This window comes from Somniosus microcephalus, chromosome 7 (genome assembly GCF_052327205.1).
Source record: "Somniosus microcephalus isolate GS21.2 chromosome 7, FLI_Smic_1.0, whole genome shotgun sequence".
NCBI lineage: Eukaryota > Metazoa > Chordata > Chondrichthyes > Squaliformes > Somniosidae > Somniosus > Somniosus microcephalus.
Window position 1 is genome coordinate 42,313,926 of NC_140993.1, and position 23,682 is coordinate 42,337,607.

At 47.5% G+C, this 23,682-nt stretch overlaps 1 protein-coding gene across 1 annotated transcript in view; it reads right to left on the reverse strand.

Moving 5' to 3' along the window:
- The window catches only part of tsnare1 (T-SNARE Domain Containing 1), an 840,454-nt gene that overhangs the window by 687,206 nt on the left and 129,566 nt on the right, over nt 1-23,682 (reverse strand). The window contains exon 2 of the mRNA XM_085992448.1: nt 162-292. Coding sequence (XP_085848574.1) covers nt 162-246 — 85 coding nt within the window. The 5' untranslated portion in view covers nt 247-292. The remainder of the gene's footprint in view (nt 1-161; nt 293-23,682) is intronic.

Sequence of the window (23,682 nt, forward strand, 5' to 3'; positions counted from 1 at the left end):
TGAACCGACTGAATATTCTGATTATGGTAGAAATGATGCATCTTGCCAGTGCTCCAGACACATTTAGTGCTTGTCTGCAGTATCAGACACTTGTGGTTCCATTGTCAAACAGAAAAGGTCCATGAGATGTTATGGAAAGGTTATCAAACGGTGAGATTTACCTAAAGGCTGATAGCCTTGCCTGGAAGGTCCTCCAAATGGATTCCGTCCACTGAAGCTGCTGCCATCGATAGCCCCATATGACATTTCTGCTGTGTGAATGGAAGTCTGAAGAGTGCACCTCTGAGGACAGCTGGAAAACAGACAGGTCAAGAGAGATATTAGACATCATTCAAAAGGTACTTCTTCCTCAAGACTACAGTGAATTTATTTATTAATTACAAAATCAAAATACTGCAGATGCTGGAAATCTGAAGTAAAAACAGAAAATGCTGGAAATACTCAGCAGGTCAGGCAGCATCTGTGGAGAGAGAAACAGAGTTAACGTTTCAGGTCGATGACCCTTCGTCAGAACTGGAAAAGGCTGGAGATGGAACAGGTTTTTAAGCAAGTGTAGGGGCAGGGAAAGGGGGAGGGGAGGAAAGAACAAAAGGGAAGGTCTGTGATAGGATGGAAGGCAGGAGAGATTAAGAGACAAAAGGGATGATGGTGCAAGGCAAAAGGAGATGGTAATGGGACAAGTTAAGAAACAAAAGATGGATCTGGATGAAGTATAAATGGCACTGACAGAGTGAAGACAGCTGCCATGTGAGAGAGAGAAAAAAAATAAAATGTATTATTTATTAATTAGATTGCTGCAAGCTAATTTTTTAAACAACCAAGATTCAAAACTGAAGACTAAACTGATGAGGAGAGAACTGAAGATTTTGTTTAGGATTAGGAATAGGAGAATAGAACCAACAAGTCTATCCCTTTCGGATAGAGCAACCTCACCATCTTACCATGTCTCACAGTGTTCTCTCTCTCTCGCTCGAAATGCACTGTGTAATAAGACAGTGACAGTGTAATCCTCAAACTTGAAACAATAATCTCATTTACATACTCGCATTCACATACAAGTTCAACTCATATCATCAGCCCTAGAGTACAGGGAAAATCTTGAACTGTTTCCCCCCAAAAATGTGTAGTAAGCCTCTTAGGTAGTTACCATAATATTCTAGTCACTTTTTTTAAACTGAGAAAATATGGTGAAGAACAGCTGGGGAAGCCCACAGTGCGGGACATCGAAGTTGAAAACATCAACAGAGAAGATGCTGAGGTACATCAGGAACAAGTGATTGTGTAATGTCCAGCATGGGTTTCAAAACCCTGAAAAATATACAAGAGGAGTTTGGGGTTCTGGGAGAGGTTCAGTTGCAGCAATAAGTCTCAATTTCAACAAAAGGGATTTAGGGAGAAAGATGAGCATGCAGGGTGGACTATTTGCAGCTTAGAGGGAACAGGAAAAATGGGAAAATGCAGAGTAGCAATGATCATAGTAGTATTGATAAAATAAAAAGGGGGAGGATTGAGAGAGAGGAGAAAGGAGAGGGAGGGGACAGAAAGAAAGAGAGGGAGAGAGAGAGGGAGGAACACATGGAGAGAGAGGGGAGGAGAGAGAGTGAGAGAGGGGAATAGAGAGAGGGGAATAGAGAGAGAGTGAGAGAGGGGAATAGAGAGAGTGAGAGAGGGGAATAGAGAGAGTGAGAGAGGGGAATAGAGAGAGTGAGAGAGGGGAATAGAGAGAGTGAGAGAGGGGAATAGAGAGAGTGAGAGAGGGGAATAGAGAGAGTGAGAGAGGGGAATAGAGAGAGTGAGAGAGGGGAATAGAGAGAGTGAGAGAGGGGAATAGAAAGAGTGAGAGAGGGGAATAGAGAGAGTGAGAGAGGGGAATAGAGAGAGTGAGAGAGGGGAATAGAGAGAGTGAGAGAGGGGAATAGAGAGAGTGAGAGAGGGGAATAGAGAGAGTGAGAGAGGGGAAGAGAGAGAGTGAGAGAGGGGAAGAGAGAGAGTGAGAGAGGGGAAGAGAGTGAGAGAGGGGAAGTGAGAGAGGGGAAGAGAGAGAGTGAGAGAGGGGAATAGATAGAGTGATATTATGTCCGTGTATGATTGAGACACGGACAGCAGGAGTTGAACAAAACAAGTCTTTACTGAATGAAGTCAATCGGGAAACTGAAACTACAGAGGCTTACTAGCGCCTTTTATACAGGGGTGGTCACTGCCGGTACTGCAGTCTGAGACCAGTTATTCTCTTAAAGGTACATACACAACAATTCCTCCCCTTTTAGATAAACAGTACATAACATTCATTTAACAACTAAATGATAACTAATTACAATCACAATTACTGTTGGTAGATACATTGGTTAAGTTTAAGCAATTATAAGTTCAGTCTTTGAGGAGGCTTCCTGATTCTGTCTGGATAACGCCTCTTTGGGGTATCAGGTTCTTCTGGCAAGGTTGAGTCGGGATCAATGTCGTTGTTTGGTTCATCTGCTTCCAATATCACCGATTCTGCGGTAGCTGCAATTGGTACGTCGATTTCATTGCCAGGTGTATCAGATCGTGGTGTGGAGTTGACGTTTTCCAGTGACTCTAGAATCTGGTCAGCATGGCGTCTTACAATGCTCTCTCCAACGTCCACGGTATACATGAGAAGTCCTTGCCGTGTACAAATCGTTCCTGGCTGCCATTTCTCAGTGCGGTAGTCCCGGGCCAAAACTGGTTGACCGATCTTAAAACTCCTGGTGGGCCTTTCATTCATATTCTGAAACTGCCTGTTCTCCACATCTCTTCTGACGTTTGGCTTAACCAAATCCAAGCGGCATCGTAGTCTTCGATTGAAGAACATCATGGCTGGAGTTTGGTTGGTAACCGCATGTGTCGCATTCCGGTAGGCAAACAAGAAGTTGTCCACCTTGTGTTGTAGGGGTATATCTTCATTACACATTGCCTTGATAGCCTTCTTGAATGTTTGAACAAACCTCTCGGCCAATCCGTTAGTGGCTGGATGATATGGGGCAGATGTGTAATGCTTAACACCATTGTTCTTTAAGAACCTCCGGAACTCTTCAGACACAAACTGTGGTCCACTGTCAGAGCAAATCTGTTCAGGCAGCCCATTCCTGGCGAATATGGGTCGTAAAACTGAGATAGTTTTTTCCGTGGTGGTTGAGGACATTTTTATCACCTCTGGCCACTTTGAATGCGCATCCACCGCAATTAAAAACATCGAGTCCATGAAGGGACCAGCAAAATCAATGTGCACCCTTTGCCATGGAGATGAGGGTCACTCCCATGGATGTAGAGGAGCTTGTGGTGGGGCGTTTTGGACCTTCTGCAATCCTGCACAGCTCTTGGTCATCTCTTCGATTTCTCTATCGATTCCCGGCCACCACACAAATGCTCTGGCTAAGTTCTTCATTTTTACCCCACCCAGATGACCCTCATGAAGCTCACTGAGCACTCTATCCGTCAACTTAGGTGGAATTACTACTCTGGATCCACACATCAAGGTTCCTCTGCACGCTGACAGCTGTTCTCTTCTCGGCGAGAATGCTGGCAGCAGTGGTTCGCCATGTGCTGGCCATCCCTTCACCGTTAAATCATAGACCCGTGATAGTGTCGGGTCATTCCGTGTTTCCTTTTCTATGTTTGCATTCGTCACAGGGAGACATTCGACTATGGTCGAGTGGAATAACTCCATTGGATCCACTGCAAGGTCGTCTTCTTCCACCGTCGGCAACGGTAGGCATGACAATCCATCAGCATTCCCATGCTGTTTAGTTCCTTTGTACTCGATGTCATATTGGTGTGCCCCTAGGAAAAGGGACCACCTCTGCAGCCGTTGCGCTGTCATTATCGGTACGCCCTTCTGAGGGTTGAAAATGGAGACAAGAGGTTGATGATCGGTTAGTAGAGTAAATCTTTGACCGTGCAGGTAGTGATTGAACTTCTTCACCCCCCACACTAGGCTGAGGGCCTCTCTGTCAATCTGGGCATAGTTACGCTCGGCAGAAGTTAACGAGCGTGACGCAAAAGCTATCGGCCTCTCTAAACCATCAAGGAATTTGTGTGACAGTACCGCCCCAATGCCGTAGGGAGACGCATCCCACGCCAGTCTGATCGGCAGTGCTGGGTTGTAGTGAGCCAATACTTCTCTTGAAGTGATTAAGTCCTTACTCTTCTGAAAGGCCCGCTTACAGTCATTGCTCCATTTCCATGCTACTCCCGTTCGTAGCAGGGCGTTCAGTGGGTGCAGAATTGTCGACAAATTCGGCAAAAACTTATGGTAGTAATTCACCAATCCGAGGAATGACCTCAGTTGTGACACATTTTCAGGCGCTGGGGCCTTAACAACCGCTTCAATTTTGTCAGGGGACTTATGTAACCCCTCTTCATCAATCACGTGGCCACAATACGATATCTGTTTCTTAAAAAACTCGCACTTGGGGCGGTTGGCTCGTAGCCCATGTTCCCATAGTCTAGTGAGCACCTGTTCTAGGTTGTTAAGGTGTTCACTGTCATCTTCACCTGTCACAAGGATGTCGTCCAAGTAACACTGAGTCCCCGGAATCCCTTCCAGGACTTGTTCCATCACTCTTTGCCATATCGCCGGAGCCGATGCTACTCCGAATACCAATCGATGATACTGGTAAAGACCTTTGTGAGTGTTTATCGTGAGATACTTCCTAGAGGATTCTTCAACCTCCATCTGCAAATATGCTTGTGCCAGGTCAATTTTTGTAAAACGCTTCCCTCCAGACAGTGAGGCGAAGATGTCTTCTATCCTTGGAAGAGGATAATGTACTGTGTGAAGGACTGGGTTCACCGTCACCTTGAAATCCCCACGGATGCGAACCTTCCTTGGCTCCTCAGACTTATTGCTTAACGTTTTCTTCATGACAGGAATGATGGGTGTCGCCCACTTGCTCCAGTCGACCTTAGACAACACGCCTGCCTTCTCCAGATTCTCCAGCTCTGCCTCGACGGCTGGGCGAATTGCATATGATACCGGTCTTGCTTTGAAAAACTTGGGAATTGCATTCTCTTCTATTTTTATCGAGGCAGTTACGCCTTTAAGAGTGCCCAGTTCTTGTTGAAATACCTCTTTGGCGTTAGCTAAGATTGTTGACAAATGTCCAGGAGTGACGTCTTCATCTTTTTTACCGTCCACCGTCATTGCATGAATGGAGTGCCAATCTAAGCTTATCTTCCTGATCCATTCACGTCCCAATAACGGTGGTCCACCATTTTGCAGTATGTAGAGATACAATTTCCGTATTTTCTTGCCGTTGTATTCGACAGGCACCCTTATTTTTCCTCTGGGGTATACTTTTTGCCCCGTATACGTCGTCAAGACGATGGATGTCTCTCTCAAGGGTATGTGTGAGAATAGCTGCTCGTAGTCTCGTCGATTCATGACGGTTAGCGCTGATCCTGTATCCAATTCCATTTTAACTTGGGACCCTGCTATCGTGAGGGTGACCCAAATGGTTCGGTGATCCTCTTTTGCGATTACATTGTGAAGTTTGAGACAGCTTAGTCTCCTGTTCCCGGATTCACTATCGCTCATCTGATCTTCGGAACTACTGTCCGTCATCTTTTGTACTTTCTTGTACGGTTCCTTAGTAGCCTTTTTGTTGTCGCTGGTCTTCTTCCCAGTCCTGCAAACTCGTGCAATGTGTCCCATCTTTCCGCATTGCCTGCATATTTTGTCCTTGGACCAGCAGTCCTTCTGGTCATGGTTAGTTCTGCCGCAGCGATAACATTTTGCAAATCCCCGTGTCATTTCGTGGGTGCCGTATTCCTGTGGCTTTTGTTGAATTTCCGCAGCTCCCCTGGCTGCTGCTTCGTACGATACTGCCACGCTGAAAGCCTTATCTAGCGTCAGCTCTTTCTCTGAGAGTAACTTCTTCTGTATTCCTTCACTCAGGAGTCCACAGGCAAATTTGTCCTGTAGGGTATCTGCCAGTCCTGCTCCGAACTGGCAGTGCTTTGATAGCTTGCGTAGTTCCGTAAGGTACTCAGCATTGCTCTCATCTTTATGCTGAGTTCTCCTGTGGAATTTAAATCTTTCTGCTATCAACAGCGGTGCAGGGTTTAGGTGTTCCTGTAGGACAGCAACAATTTCGTTAAAACTCTTCGCCTTCGGTTTGGCTGGAGTAATCAGGTCCCGCAATAGGCCGTGCGTTCTAGCGCCCATTAAGTTTAGCAATACCGATGCCTTTTTCTCATCGGCTATTTCGTTTGCCTCGCAATATACCTCGACTCTTTCCACATACGTGGTCCAGTCCTCTATTGTATTGTCAAAGGCAGTGATACAGCCAGTCTTCGGCATCTTGAAAATCTAAAATGGCGCCTCCCGTGCTTTGCCTTCTTCCCCGATTTAACAAAATGGCGCCTCCCGCGCTGTGCCTTCTTCCCCGCTGATTAAGATGGCGCCTCCCGCGCTTTGCCTTCTTCCCTGCTGTTGCTAGCGCTGCTTTCCGCGGTTTCCGTTGCAACCTGTAGCTCCTCGCAGTTTCCTGCGCGTTTAATATTTCTTTTTTAAAATTATTTTCCCGTCGTGGAACAACCCTGTGGGACTCTTGCCTCCCTCTTCTCGGGTCTTTACGCAGCCCGGCTTCGTAGCACCGGCCGCGCCCTGTGCGCTCCACCCTCTCTCTCTCCTCTTCCCGACAACACTGCTAGGCCCCGTTGCAAGCCACCCGCTCGAGTTCGCGACCGCCGCAGCCCAGGAAGGATCAGTGTACTACCTGCCACCAGCCCGATTAGCTGAAGCACCGTCGACAGGAACCAGGCCCCGCTTTCGACAGCTTCTCCAGCAATCTTCAACTCCGCTAACACAGGGGCGGATGCCCACGGTCGACGCCTGTTTCTACTGCTTCTTTCTTCCTTCTGGCCTCGATCTCTGCTCACTTCGCTGCAGGAATGGATCCCAGGAGGTGGTGCAGACTGTAGGTAAGTTCGTATCTGCTCGTCGCCAGTATTATGTCCGTGTATGATTGAGACACGGACAGCAGGAGTTGAACAAAACAAGTCTTTACTGAATGAAGTCAAATCGGGAAACTGAAACTACAGAGGCTTACTGGCGCCTTTTATACAGGGGTGGTCACTGCCGGTACTGCAGTCTGAGACCAGTTATTCTCTTAAAGGTACATACACAACAATTGAGAAAGGGGAATAAAGTGAAAGAGGGGAATAGAGAGTGAGAGGGAGGGATGAGTGAGAGAGGGGGAGGGATGAGAGAGGAGGTGGGAGGAGGGAGACTTGCTTTTTACCAATTTATATCTTTGGCCTCTTCCACTGTATGGAGATTTAATGGTGCACAGATTTAACTTTTCGATCCTCCTTAGCTTCTTAAATGCAACTCCACTTCAAGGTTGACAGGTTTTAGCTAGACAATCAAGAGCCAAACTTTACACCATATTTATGAACTACAAATTGAAAATTCCTATCAAATACATTTTGCAATATTTGGGCAGGTCCCAGCTATCACAAAATTTAACATTTCTAGAAAAGATGTAAATAGACCTTCATCAGACACATGTTAAGAAAACAGAGTTTAGTTGGAGAGAGTGGGATGAAACCAATGGCCTTCTCTTGTTCTTATTATATTCGCTGTGGGGAAGCTGCAAAAGGTGTTGATGAAAGACATTAATAACATTAATGATCAATAGAATATTTGAGAGGTCGTAAAAGGCATTACAGCCGAGTAATATGACAAATACCAGGAACTGTTAATGGTGAAATAATTAGAGCACAATGCAGTTTTTGAAGGGAATATTACTTCTGAATAAGGGGCGATTGGAGAGATATGGTCTGTGGCAGCTACTTTATTATTTGTATATTCAAGACTGCTGGTAGGGTTGAAGGATGTAGCTGCTTTTTAATGAGAGCAGTGCCTTGGATTTTAGTAAAATCCATGTATGCTATACCATTGTGAAATGTAATTAAAATATTACATTCACAGGAATAAAAATGAGAAAGAGAAAAAGAGCAAGAAAGAGAAAGAGAGAGAGAGAGAGTTTATATGGCACCTTTCACAACCTCAGGACATCCCAAAGCACTTGACAGCTAACGTAGTACTTTTGGAGTGTAGTCACTGTTGTAATGTAGGGCAAGGCGGCAATCAATTTGCACACAGCAAGGTCCCACAAACAGCAATGGGATAATGACCAGATAATCTGTTTTAGTGCGGTTGATTGAGAGATAAATATCAGTCAGGACACCGGGGAGAGCTCCTTTGCTCTTCTTCGTATAGTGCCATGGAATCATTTATGTCCACCCGAGAGGGGAGATGGGGCCTCGGTTTATCATCTTAACCAAAAGAAGGCACCTTCCGACATTAGAGCACTCCCTCAGTACTGCACTGAAGTGTCAGCCTAGATTATGTGCTCAGTCTCAAGATTGGGAATTGAATCCACAGCCTTCTGACTCAGAGGCGAAAATGCCACTGCTGAAACCATTATATCTGGACATCATTCCCCGTTGTCAATTGTTTTTCTTTTGGCAGGTTGCAGAAAATGATCAACATACTCAAGAGTCACCAAACCGTGAAGAATTCATACAAGTTGAATTGCTGTTTGCTCATGTAATAACATGCCCATTCCTCCAAATTACTTAAGTCCAGAGATCTTGGGTGCAGATTGCTGACAGCCAAGTCATGGAGACCCCCAAATGTAAACAGATGTACTGCTAGAGTTTAATCAGCTAAAACCATGTAGCACAGAGCACTGTTGACCAGAGGAGGCTCACAGAGGAGAACACACTGGCTGATCCCCAAAGTCAGACCCATGAGCAACAACTTGATGAACGAGACTCTTCAGTGAGATTTTTAATAGACAGAGACAAAGAACTCAAACCCATTCAGATATTCGACAAGTTTAGAACATACAATCAAAATATTTCTTTACACGGAAGATGATCAGCAACTAGAATGAATTGCCGAGTAAAACGATCAAGGCTAGGGTAGTGAAATCATTTTAGAACTATTAGATGCTGCAATGGAAATCAGCAGGGTTGGTATTCTGGAAAGGCGAGATTAAATGGGTTAAAAGGGCTTCTTGGTCCCGATCTATTTTATGAAGAGAAAAAAATGGAGAAAATAAACTTGAAGTAACTCCATTAATCCCCACTCCATTCAAAACTTCCCCCCCCCACCCCACCCCATCCAGTTTTAGATCCGGCAAAAGATGACAACGCTAGAGGATCGCTCTTAAATTCCATTTTAACCTTTACCTACATACATTTTATGTGTTGTAAGTGCAATCAAATGCGATGCTTTGAAGATAGATGAAGTTGGTATGCCCGTGATGGATAGGGTTAAAATAAACATACCTCAAGCATGGACGAGATGGACCATTGTTATAGCACCAGAGAGCCCCAGGTGGGCAGAGGAAACGCTTCAAGGACACCTTCAAAGCCTCCTTGAAAAAGTGCAACATCCCACCGACACTTGGGAATCCCTGGCCCAAGACCGTACAAAGTGGAGGAGAAGCATCCGGGAAGGCGCCGAACATCTCGAATCTCTTTGCCAGGAGCAAGCGGAAGCCAAGCGCAGGCAGCACAAGGAGCACACGTCAACCCAAGCACCCCACCCACCCACCCCTTCAACCACCGTCTGCTCCACCTGTGATAGAGACTGTAGGTCCCGCACTGGACTCATCAGTCACCTGAGAACTCATTTTTAATGTGGAAGCAAGTCATCCTCAGTTCCGAGGGACTGCCTGAGAGAGAGAGAGAGCACATTGTTATTACTCTGCAACTCACTGTGTTACACGTGACCTTGGAGTGCTTAATGCCAATATTGAATACCCAAGATGAAAAGTGTCCCTTTCTCTAACATCCTTCAGCATGATATTCATAAAACATGGTAAAAAGGAGATAAAATGTAGTGAAATCTACTGCCCACTTCTGAACTATGAAAGGCAGTAAAAAAACAAAGGAAAGCTTAAAGTAGGAAGATCAATCACACCACTTCATCCTTGAAAATTTGAAGTAAAGGAGGATATGATACTGGACCCAGCAACTTATCAACTCATTGCTAAGCTCAATGTCATGGGATCAAGGGATATGGGGAGAAAGCAGGGACAGGGTACTGAATTTGGATGATCAGCCATGATCTCATTAAATGGCGGAACAGGCTCGAGGGGCCGAATGGCCTACTCCTGCTCCTATCTTCTATGTTTCTATGTTTCTAAAATGATAGGCTTCAAAGGCAGGTATTTAAAAAGTCACAAATAACAAGGGTTCAGAAGAGTATACATTATTTTATACAGACCGACACTTACTTTAAAACTCATTATGGAGCAAAGGTCTGGTCAGAATCCTCGACGGTATAAAATAAACCTTTATACTAAATTCCCTGCACTTACCCATGGAAATCCGAGCAAATTTGATACCAATCCAGATTTTAACCTTGCTTTGCAGCTCAATCGAAATGCGCAGGGATGCTAACCCTACAATGTGTCAGGGTGAAAACAGGTAAACTCCTAACTTTGAGGCAGGAATTTTAAAACAACTGGCTCGTCTTTCCTTTGAGAGTGACGTTCATCGGGCATGGCTGGATTATTAGTGATTGGGAAGTAAAGACAGTATGAGGAGCAGCAGAATGAGAAGCCGCTTCCATGAGGCATTGGCAGATGGACTTTTCCAATTCAGGATATGGTGGGTGGTTGGGAGGAAACAGCAGTTGGCCAATTTGACTGGGGAGTCAAAGTTCTGTCAAGTTGTTCCCACGGCAACATCAGACAGCCACCCTCCTTTCCCACAGGCCATTAGGCATTTACAAGGTATCTCTTAAGGTGGAGCAGGTTACATACACCACAATCCTCCCTTTTTAGCTTAACAGTCATATCCCCATTTAACATAACATATATAACTTCAGGTATAAACAGTTCAAAGGTTCAGTCTCTCAGGAGGCCTTCTGATTCGGTTTGGATAACGCCTTTCAGTGGTCTCTAATTCCTGTTGCTGAGGTGACTCCTCTAGTTGGTCTCCCATGCATTGGGTGTTATCATCCTCAGGTACATTCCCTGCCGAGGTAGATGCTTCAGGTTCATTAACGTCTTCCACAGTTGTCTCTGTCGCAACCATGGATTCGACCCTTGCTCTCGATTCTACCAGTTGATCCGCATGACGCCTTATCACATTGTTACCAATATCTACTGTGTACATCAGAGGTCCTTGTCTGGCCCGAATTGTTCCGGACTGCCATTTTTCGTTTCCATAGCCCCTTGCCAACACTGGTTGTCCTACGTCGAAACTTCGAGTGGTCTTGTTATTAATATGCCGGAACGGTTTGTTTTCCACTTCCCTCCGCACATTTGGTTTTAACAAGTCCAACCTGGACCGCAACCTCCCGTTATAAAACATCATGGCAGGACTTTGGTTAGTCACTGCATGAGCGGCATTTCGATATGCCATTAGGAAATTGTCCACCTTGTGCTGTAGCGGAATCTGATCATCGTTCATGGCCTTTATTGCCTTTTTGAATGTTTGGACAAATCTCTCGGCCAACCCGTTTGTCGCCAGATGATATGGGGCAGAGGTATAATGTTTCACCCCATTCTTCTTTAAGAATTTTTGGAATTCTTCCGACACGAACTGTGGTCCGTTGTCCGAACAGATCTGTTCTGGCAATCCGTTCCTTGCGAATATTGTTCTTAACACCGCAATTGTCTTTTCTGAAGTAGTGGTATTCATCTTGATCACTTCTGGCCATTTGGAATGTGCGTCCACCGCAATTAGGAATATGGAGTCCATGAATGGACCAGCAAAGTCAATATGTACGCGTTGCCATGGGGCTGAAGGCCATTCCCATGGGTGTAGTGGTGCGATTGGAGGTGCATTTTGCACTTTTTGGCACCCAGCGCAGCTTTTCGTCAACTCCTCTATCTGTTGGTCAATGCCCGGCCACCATACATAAGCCCTAGCAAGACTTTTCATCTTAACTCCCCCCAGATGACCTTCATGCAGTTCTTTTAGAACTCTTTCCCTTAACTTGGGAGGAATAATCACTCTTGTCCCGTACATCAAAGTACCATGGCAGACGGACAGCTGGTCTCGCCTTGCCGAGAATGCCGGTAACAGAGGATCACCACGTGTTGGCCATCCTTTCACTGTCACCTCGTAGACTCTGGACAGTGTCGGGTCGTTCCTGGTTTCTCTTTCAATACTTGCATTGGTGACTGGTAAACACTCGATGACGGTCGAATGAAATAACTCAACAGGGTCAACTTTCGTCGTTTCTTCTTCTTCAGGTAGTGGCAGGCGCGACAGCCCATCAGCATTGCCATGCTGCTTCGTACCTTTGAATTCTATTTGATATTGATGTGCCCCTAGGAAAAGGGACCATCTCTGGAGACGCTGTGCTGTCATCACTGAAACACCCTTCTTAGGGTTAAAAATGGATACCAACGGCTGATGGTCTGTCAGAAGTGTGAATTTTTGGCCCTGCAGGTAATGATTAAACTTCTTCACTCCCCATACAAGGCTGAGAGCCTCCCTATCGATCTGCGCATAGTTGCGCTCAGCGGAGGTCAATGATCTGGATGCAAACGCGACTGGCCTTTCCGTGCCATTTGGCAACTTGTGTGAGAGTACTGCCCCAATACCATATGGAGAAGCATCACAAGCCAACCGAATAGGCAGTGTCGGGTTGAAGTGAGCCAACACTTCCTCTGAGGTGATCAATTCTTTGCTTTTGCGAAATGCCTTCTTACAGTTTTCGCTCCATTCCCATGGTACCCCCTTCTGTAAAAGAGCGTTCAGCGGGTGCAGTACCGTGGATAGATTTGGTAGAAATTTATGGTAATAGTTAATCAATCCTAGAAGCGACCTCAACTGAGAGACATTATCCGGAGCGGGAGCCTTTACAACTGCCTCTATCTTGTCAGGAGACTTATGAAGCCCCTCCCGGTCAATGACATGACCACAGTACGAGATCCGCTTCTGGAAGAACTCACATTTCTGCCGATTAACTCTAAGTCCATACTCTTTCAGTCTGTTGAGCACCAGTTCCAAGTTTGCGAGGTGTTCTTCATCACCATCACCTGTAATCAGAATATCGTCCAGGTAACATTGCGTGCCTGGAATTCCCTGTAATACCTGCTCCATGGCCCTCTGCCAAATTGCTGGAGCCGATGCCACTCCAAAAACCAGCCTATTGTACCGGTACAAACCTCGATGCGTGTTGATCGTGAGGTATTGGCGTGACTCTTCTTCAACCTCCATCTGCAAGTACGCCTGCGCCAGGTCTATCTTGGTGAAGTGTTTCCCGCCAGACAACGAAGCAAAAATATCCTCAATCCGCGGAAGCGGATACTGCACCGTGTGAAGCACCGGATTAATGGTGATTTTGAAATCTCCAGATGCGAACCTTCCCTGGTTCTCCTGGCTTGTTGCTCGAAGGACGTTTCATAACGGGAACAATGGGCGTAGCCCACTCACTCCAATCTACCTTAGACAGTACACATGAACGTTCTAGCGCTTCCAGTTCCGCTTCTACAGTAGGTCGTATTGCATAGGGTACCGGTCTGGCTTTAAAAATGTTTGGGTGTGCATGTTCATCAATCTTGATGTTTGCCGTAATTCCTCTCAGTGTTCCCAGTCCCTGCTGGAACACCTCTTTAGCATCATCCAATATTTTGGACAATCGTTTAGGTTTGACATCTGTTTCCCCGGAATCTACCGTTAGTGCCTTCAAGGAGTGCCAGTCCATATTCATTTTCCTAATCCACTCCCGTCCTAGTAGTGGTGGACCTCCTTCAGGTAGCACATATAAGTCCATTACTTGGCTTTCTTCGCCCTTGTGGACCACTTTTACCTCTATCTTTCCGATGGGGTACACTCTTTGCCCCGTGTATGTTTTCAATATAATCTCCGTATCCCGTAAGGGAATATGTTGGAATAACCTTTTGTAATCTTTCTTATTCATGACCGTCAATGCCGATCCAGTGTCCAATTCCATCTTTACTTGGACTCCTGCTATCTGAAGGGTGACCCAAATTGTCTGGAGATCTGCATCCTTACCAACGTTGTGTACTCTTAAGCTACCCAGTTCATTACTGCTAGCGTCTGAATCTGACTTCTGTTCGGTCGAACTGTTCTTTGTCACCTTGTGTACCTTTATGTATTTTCCTTGCGGTGACTTTTTGTTGCTGGTCTTCTTTCCTGACTGGCATACTTTAGCTATGTGGCCAAGCCTGCCACACGTTCTGCATTCTTGGTTTTTAAACCAACATTGGTTCTGATCGTGCGTTGTCTTTCCACAACGATAACATTTTACAGTACTCGAACCCAATTTATTTGTATTGAGTTCCGGTGACCGTAGCTGCATTACTGCCGTGCCTCTCGCTGCAGCTTCGTGTGCTGCTGCCATAGTGATCGCTTTCTCAAGCGTCAGCTCATTCTCCTTGAGCAGTCGCTTTTGTGTATCTTCTTTTAATAAACCACACACAAATTTATCTCGTAGCGCCTCTGTCAGTCTCGTTCCAAACTGACAGTACTTTGCTAGCTTACGCAATTCCATTAAATATTCAGCATTGCTTTCATCATTCAGCTGCCTTCTGCTGTAAAATTTAAATCGTTCTGCTAGCATCAGCGGCGTGGGGTTTAGATGATTTTTCAGGACAGTAACAATCTCCTCGAACGTCTTATCCGCCGGTTCATCTGGTGATAAAAGGTGTTTCAATTGCCCGTATGTCTTCGCACCCATTAAGTTTAATAATGTTAGTGCTTTCTCTTCATCTGGAATTTTATTTGCTTTACACTAATTTTGTATGCGTTCTACATACATGGCCCAATCTTCGATGTCGCTATCAAAGGTATTAATGTTCCCATGTTTAGGCATCGTTGCAATTTAATTTATTTTAATTTTTATCCAACATGGCGGCTTCCCGCTCTTGTCTTCGTCCTGCGCCTACAAAATGGCGGTTTTCCCGTGCTTGGCGGTCTTCACCCGTCCCCCGACGCTGTCTCCGCGGCTCTCGCGCCTTCAGTTGCCCCAGACGCTGCGCCTTTTTAGCCCGAATGCGGCCCGGCCCTTATCACCAGCCGCGATCGATGTCCCCACGCTGCGCCTTTCGGCCCGAATGCGGCCTGGCCCTTACCTCCGGTCGCGAGCGATCTCACCGCCCTTATTCCTCCGTCTTCCCTCCCCGTCTATACAGCCAACGCGGCCGACTTTCTGGTCGCGTCGCTGCCCGGCTTACCCACCACCGAGGAAGAAAGAAGATAGCTGACAGCCGCTGATGGAGGCTTCGAGTTCAGGATGTCTTCTGCACTCTGGTTTCTCGATGTCTGCCGCGCGCCGTGTCTTCCAGCAGGGTGATGAGGGTGGAAGCCTCTCTTCGACGTCCGTTCTGTGGACGAAGCCGCCGTGGATATAAACTGCCGCAGGGTAAGAAATCGGACTCGTCGCCACTGTTAAGTCTGTGTGTTCTAGTTGTAATTACTAACACGGACTACAAGATTAAAGTTCAACAGGTCTTTACTGGTTGGAGGTCAGGACTATATTAAAATACAATATTACTACACAGTGCTTATATACCGGTGGTCACCACCGGTATTACGTATACAGCAGCCAGAGAAAGTAGTACATCTCTTAAGGTGGAACAGGCTTAAGTTCTCTTAAGGTGGAACAGGTTACATACACCACACTACTCATGAGTCTTCTACTCCTCATTGCTCCTCCTGATTCTCTGACTCTGGCTCTGACGTGTCCATTTCCTCCTCTGTGTCAGTGTCTAGCTGTGTGGTGGACACTTCTGTATCTGGCTCAATAAGTTGTAGGTTCGCCCGGATAGCCACCAGTTTCTCCACTCTCTTGTTAGTCAGCCTGTTGCGCACCTTTGTATGCGTATTCCCAAAAAGTGACCAGTTTCGTTCAGAGGCCGCTGATGAAGGTGGGATTTGGAGTATCACCGATGCAATAGGTGACAGGGCCTCAGATGCACAAAGTCCCTTCCACCAGGTATGTGCACTGAGATGCTTGCATGATTCCCATATCCCATCCCCATTCCAAAGACCTTGCTTGGTAGAGAACTTTGCCAGACTTCCCAGAACTTTGCCCACATCCAGATTGAGATGGTGTGAGAGGGTAGAAATCACACTAAGCGCTGTTGATCTGTTCTCCAGAAAGTATTGGTCTCCCAACATGCTTTGGGTCCAGCATGTATACTGCAGCATGAATCGGCTTGACACAAAATTCTTGACGCGTCTGTATGAATTGAACAATTGCCTTCTCCTCTGCTTTGAGCAGCAGGGATGTGGGTAGGGCAATGCTGATTTGTTCTTTTAAATCAGTAAAAAGCCTGAGAACATCTGACAAGACAGCGTCATCTCCTTCAATCTGAGCAATTGCAGATGCTACTGGTGAGAGTAGTTTAAGGCTGCTAACCACTCTCTCCCAAAACACATCATCCAGCAATATTTTCTTGATGGTGGTTTCCATATCCCCAGACTGGGATATTGCCATTTCTTGCAGCGACTCCTTACCCTCCAGAAGGCTGTTGTACATTATGACACCACCACCCCATCTAGTGTTGTTGGGCAGCTTCAGTGTGGTGTTCTTGTTCTTTGTCATTTGCTTGGAGTTGTAGGTTGCTGCAACTACCTGTTTTCCCCTGACATACTTAACAACTTGCTTGGCTCTCTTGTACAGTGCTTCCATGGTTCTCAAACCCATGATGTCCTTGAGGAGCAGGTTAAGCCCATGAGCTGCACACCCAATAGACGTAATATGAGGGTAGGCCTCCTCCACTTGAGCCCAAGCAGCCTTCATATTCGCAGCATTGTCAGTAACTACTGCAAAGACGTTTTGTGATCCAAGATCGTTGATGACCGCTTTCAGCTCATCAGCAATGTATGTGCCTGTGTGTCTGTTGTCCTTCGTGTCTGTGCTCTTGAAGAACACTGGGAGAGGAGTGGAGACGATGTAGTTTATGATGCCCTCCCCTCGTACATTTGACCACCCATCTGAGATAACTGCAACACAGTCTGCCATCGCTATCGTTTCTTTGAGCTTTCCTTGGACTCTGTTATACTCAGCCTCCAGCAAATAAGTAGACAAAGCATGTCTGGTGGGAGGACAGTATGCAGGGCGAATAACATTGAAAAATCTCTTCCAGTACACATTGGCTGTGAGCATGAGGGGTGAGCCTGTTGCATATACAGCTCGAGCAAGGCACTCATCTGCATTCGTCTGGCTATGGTTATCCATTGTATCAAAGAACCTTCCAAGTGGGCCAGGAGTTGCTGATGATAAGGAGCCTGATGCTGAATGAGAACCATCATCTTCTTGAATGGAAGCAGAGGAACTCTGGGCTGACTGCTGTGAGCTTTGAGTGAAGTTGTTGCATTTGGATAAATGCTGCTGCATCTTTGTGGCATTCTTTACATATGGCTTTCTACAGTGTTTGCACATGTACACAGTCTTTCCATCTTTAATGCCTGGGGTAAAATCCTTCCACACATCCGACGGTAAACGTGGCATTGTTCTATGCAGAGAAATAAAGGGCATTCATCTCTGTGTCGAACTGCGGTCGATCAGCACGATTGCAACAGGGTGAGTACATTTTTGCTGATGCTCCATGTGATGGAAGCATGACCTGTACACACATGACGCTACATCACCAATAGTGTATTATTTTGTATATTTTAAATTGAAGGACAACAGAGTTCAACAAGTAACTGGTTTATTTGGTATAAAGTCTGATTTACTTACTGCATCATCACAACATCAGCAGAAAACAAAATGACTTCCCTCAGGACCCCTAACCTGGATCTTAAAAAAACCACAGCAGTCTTACAGATGCCTGCAGGCCAATCACAATTCGATATGCAAATGTTACAAATAGAGGGAGCTAATCGCTCATCCACTCAATCAGGACACATTTGTTCACAGTCACACACAAAACTTGTAATTATTAAAACAAGCCAAGTAAGAAGATAAACATATATTGATTAAGAAATTCCTTAATAATTAAGATTCCATCTCCGTTAGTAATTTTAAGAGAGGACCTGTGGAAAAAAAAGAAAATACAAAAAAACCAATATTATGCTAGCATGTGCTTTTTTGGGCAAAATTCCCAAAATTCCCAAGCTAAACTTCCCGTGGAAAATTTCCGGAAATTTACCGGAAACTTTCCACCCCTTTGCAACCCTAATCTAGCCTTTCAGAAAGAAACTGGACTTCAGTTTTGGTGTACCTTGTGAAGAAACTATGAATGCAAAGAATAGAAACGTTCGCTCAGAGTTTCTTCTCTCCTCCCTAAAAGTGCCAACTCAAGCTAGAATTCAATTCCTTGTGGCCCAGCCATCCTCGTGTGCATTACTCAAGTGCTCATTTCTCTTACTTCAGCCTGCATAGCAAGGGTTGGTCGACAATGAAATTGCGGAAGACTTCACGGCCAAGCTGAAGCTTCTTCCTCACCCAACATCCATGCAGGTGCAGTTTGCTGCAGCTGTCACTGGACAACAATCGAGAACAGGAACCCTGGCGGATAATTCTACTGCCGAGCCATGGGCTCGAGCGTCAGTTGCAGCACAGTACTACTGCCCTGGCCAATGTATTTACACATGGGGACAAGGAAGTGCTTGATGCATCCCTCAAAGACATAGGGGGAGAAATTCGGTATCGCCCTATTTGGGGCGCAATTATCGGCCGAGCGCAAAGTTTTGCGCCCGGCGCAAATTATCGCCACCTACTGCGAAATTGGTCTGTTTCGTCCCTGGAGCTGATTGCAGCGCTAAATCAGGCGCTAAACAACTCCCTTAAGGCGCTAAGCCGGAGGAGCGAGGCGCTAACTCAGAGGGCGGGTGCAGCGCAGGTGCTGTCAGTTAGCGATTGCACACAGACACACTGGCGCTGGTTAGCTCTTAAAGGGGAGGGTCGATCTTGACTTGCAGCCGCACCCTGCGCATCGGAGCCCAGAATCTCGGCCTGGACAGACCGGTTGCCAAATCCTGCAACCAAGGACCATGGAGGGGGGCAGGGAGCGAGCGCAGCATTTCAGCGAGGGGGCCTTGGAGGCTCTGGTTGGCGCGGTGGAGCGCAGGCGATCTCTCCTTTACCCGGAGTGTGGCAGGGGGCCTCTGCCCAGTGAGTACCGAAAAGCTTGGAGGGAGGTGGCTCACAGAGTAACCTCCAGCAGCATGGTGCCTAGGACCCCTGTGCAATGCAGGAAGAAGTTCAACGACCTCACTTGGGTCGTCAGGGTGAGTGCCTTTTTCATAAACCTCTTCATCCCTCCATCTCGACCTCGCTTTATGGCCAAAGGGTCTTGAAAGCCCCAATGCCCAGCACTCCTCCAACACCTATGGATGGCCCTTTCAGGAAACTCACACGCACATTCAGCACTTTGCACACAGTAAGGGCTATTCGACCATGGGAGGCATTTCAGCCAAGATCATGGCTGCATCTTTACTCAGACCCCGTCCTTTTTCTTGCAGGGCAAGCTAGCGCATAATAGGAGACAGCAGCAACGGACCGGGGGAGGCCGGCTTCACCTTCAAGCCCTGACCGAACTGGAGCAGCGAGTCTACCGGATTGTGGCAAGCCGGATGCTTGGCCCCGTCGCCACTGGAGACGCCGACCCCATTCTGGCCAGCAATGGTAAGGTCATCATCTTTTTGACCTCTCTCCTTCCACTTGTTCCTCACAACAGCATCCTTTGACACTCTCGATCCAAATCAGTACATCACTGGACTCATGCCTCCCTTGCTGCCACCCTGTCCTCACGCTAAAGCCACTCCTGTACCTCCCTGCTTTCAGATGCTGATTCACCAGGTGAGCAGGCAGGCCCTCAAGCTGCCACTGGGAGTGAATCTGAAGGCGAGGAGGAAGAGGAAGCCGGACCATCAGCGCAACCCTCTGCCGAGGCAGCCCATGGCCATACTGGGGACACGCCTTCCCTGGAGGGGAGCAGGGGGGGCTGGTCAGATGAGGGTGAAGCTCCAGGACCCAGCAGGCTGTAGCAACGCGAGGCGGGTAGGGAAGCTCGGGGGCCTTCTCCCCGGAGGGAGAGTATGGCCTTAAGTCCTGCTACAGTGAGCGCAGAAGAGGTGCGGCTCCTCGCTGAAATGAGCGGCCAGGCGGAGCAAAGGCACACTGAGCTCATGGCTGCAGTGGCAAGGATGCCCGAATCCATTGAGTCACTGGCAGGGAGTGTCCAGGACTTTGGTGCAGTACAGGCATCTGGCACGCAAATGCTAAGTGCTGCAATGCAGTCAGTGGCTAGTCTCATGCAGGCGCAGACTGAGGCCACGCGAGCACTAACTGATGTCACCCTCGCTGGATCGGGCAGGTTTCCCCGGGGCCCTCCCCGCGCCGCAGCAGGCCAGCAATCTGTGCTCCAGCAGATTGCTCCGCATGCTGAAGTGCTGCCCCGTGGGAGTGCCAGTGCGTCGGTCGAGCGGGGAGTTGCTATCCTCGCTCAGGATGACAGCATTCCTGCTGCCAACACTGTCACTTCTCCACCCAAGTTGCCACCACCTGTAGGACAGACTGCTGCCGCCCATGCAGAGTTGGAGCAGTCAGCAGCCGGGCCCTCCAGGCCCAGAGCTGGTCCAGGCCGTCCCTCAAGGGCATCTGCAGTCTCAGTTTCTGACACTCAGCAGCCTTCCCCCAGCCTTGCTCCAGCCACTGGGGTCCCAGTGCGGAGGAGCTGCAGGGCGGGAAGGGGGCAATTTCGCAAGGGAAGCAGATCACCCTCGAAGGGCAAAAAGTAGGAGGTGTGGCAAAATGTGGTTCATTGTTTTATTGAAGGCCGAGGATCGTGGTCATATTTTTGTTACTGTTTTGGACATTGTCTCCAGGTTGTGAGAGCCAGTTATGTGACTGACTGTTTCTTTGTGTGTTTCTTTCTATTACTTTGTCATGCGGGAAGGATACACAGCTTTGTAAATAAAGAAGTGTCTTTATTCAAAATGTGCAGGTTTGCTCTTGGCAGTCATGGTTGCCTTGACCGGCTTAGGGGTTGCGGCATGGTTCCATTCAGGTTCTTTGAATGGCAGAAGCCATTCCTTAGAGGGGGCCGAGAAGCAACTTGCTATAAGCCTTTGATGGACGGCCCTTGCACTTTGTGCCTCCCTCCCGTCTTGGTGCTGCTGCTCCTCCTCCTCCTCCTCCTCTGCTGGTGCTCCAAGGCCCGCTGGCATTGGCTGGGTCCTGAGGATTGCCAGGTTATGCAACATGCAGCACACAACAACGAAGTGGGAGACTCGCTCAGGCGAGTACTGCAGGGCTCCTCCAGAGTGGTCCAGACAGCGGAACCGTTGCTTGAGCACGCCGATTGTGTGCTCAACGATGTTCTTGGTAGCTTGATGGCTCTCGTTGTATCGTTCTTCTGCAGGGGTACTGGGCGAGCGGAGCAGGGTCATCAGCCAGGTGCACAGAGGATAGCCCTTGTCCCCGAGAAGCCAGCCTCCTGGGTGAAGCGGGGCCTTGAAAAGGTCTGGTGCAGGATGAAGGCATCGTGGCTGCTGCCTGGAAAGTGGGCATTGACAGCGAGTATCAGCTGTCTGTGGTCACAGACCAACTGGACGTTCAAGGAATGGAAGCCCCTTCGGTTGCGGAAATCCTCGGCATTCTCTTGCGGCGCCCGCAAAGCCACATGCGTGCAGTCAATGGCACCCTGCACCTTGGGGAAGCCCGCTATTCTTGCAAAGCCCGCTGCGCGCTCTTGCTGCTTGTCCGGGGTCGTCTCCTTTTAAAGAGGGCATTTGTGACTTGACGGATGCAGCAATGCACCGCGAACTGGGAGATATTGGCAATGTCCCCAGTAGCAGATTGAAAGGAGCCAGTGGCATAAAAGTTGAGAGCCACTGTTATCTTCACTGCCACCGACAGAGACGTCCTGCTCCTCAGTTGAGGTTGCAGATCTGGCTGGAGGAGGTGACAGAGCTCAGTGACCATCTCCTTGCTAAATCGCAGCCTTCGCAAACACTGCTCCTCAGATATATTGATGTATGAGAACTGTTGTCGAAAAACCCTGGGACGGTAAGGTCTCCTGTACCGACACCTGTTGGCCCTCCTCCACCTGGCCATGATTGCCACTCTCTCTGTGCGTCTCTGTGCCCTCTCAATGTGATGGAGAAGCACGACGTTCCCATCCATTGCAGCCCCCATAATATGTGGGCAATCAAAGTTATGCCGTTGAAAAAGCAAAGCAACTACAAAGTTATGGGCAGAAGCCAAAACTACCTCAGGCAGCGTTGACTCAATGCAGAAGCCTCTCTTTCTCCCTTTGTCTCTCTGCAAATCTCTCTCTCAGAACGAGTGGTCCAAAAATGGCTACCACACAGAAGACAGGAAGAGCCCCCTTTAAATAGCGCCCCCCCCCCCCAGCCACAGGGAAGCGTTCCAGCCAACCTGTCGTTGGTAGCGACAGGCGAAAAGGAGGGGGGCGCCACTGAATTTCCGATCCGGGGCGCCCCAAGGGCGTTGCACTCTGGAATGACGTCAAGATCTGCGCAGGAGAGCCGCCGCTAAATGTCCGTTCAATTTCACGAGAGGCGCAGGTATCGCCGCGCCCGGGCGCTAGTTGGTTAGCGCCCCACTTATCGCCCTCTTAAGGCGCTAACGGGTGGCGCTCACAACTGAATTTCTCCCCCTTAGTGCTTTGTTTGAATAATGATTCTGTCTGTGATCATTTTACTATATATGCTCGTCAACAGCCTCTTGCAAAATAACCATTCACTTGAGATCAGGGATATTTGGCACAAGCAATGACCAAATATCCTGTGTATTATTAGACCTATAGGTAGATACCTGGTCGATTTAGTCCTTTCTATGTGGGCTGGATTATGTTGCCCCAAGGAAATAAACTACTTACATGATTGATTTGCTTAAAATCACATTTAATGTGCAATTAATTGCACCTCAAAATGTGCAGTACACTTTTCTCCATGACAAAGGAGGCAGGTGCAGTATTGGCAGGTACAGGAAAGATAATGTTTCAAAGTTTTATTCACAGTATGGCAATAATAAATCACAATTACCGTCGACACTTTAGCTAATTTGCTATTTCAAAAAGAAAATCCTATTTGGCTGGCGTTGTACAGATACAAAATGGCGATGTTATCTCTCTGTCTGGGGACTGGGTCACCAACCCCCTCCCTACATGTAAAGACACCAAGCACCGGTTCAGAGTTTAGCTGCGTTTGTAGTGAATTGGACTGGTTTACTGTAAACTGTACAGGAGGTGCAGTTCCAGGTGAACAAAGCAGCAAAGCACAGCATCACATTAAGAGCATATTGAACTCCCTACTGCGTGCGTGGGCCAGAATAAATTGCAACTCATATCAAATTCTGTGATGAGGCTGTGCTTCACAATATCCTACATACAACTCTGAACAGCAGTGCAGCACTCAATGTGCTTCACATACCGTAAACCCCATGAAGAAGTGAGCAGCAGAAAGGAAATGCATTTTAAAGATTTTTTTTTAACTGACAAATCTCAGTGACGGGCCAAACCCACAACGATAGGGAAGAAATAGTGGTGTCAAAAGATAGTGTTAAGGTGCTGTCAAGCTTAGAACGAAAACCCTGTAGATGAGGCTGGCCAGTGCCTCATAAACTGTCTGCGTCTCTTTTTTTCATAAATGGTGTTCAAATCCCTCCGTGGCCTCGACCCTCCCTATCTCTGTATCCTCCTCCAGCCCTACAACCCGCCAAGATCTCTGCGCTCTTCCAAT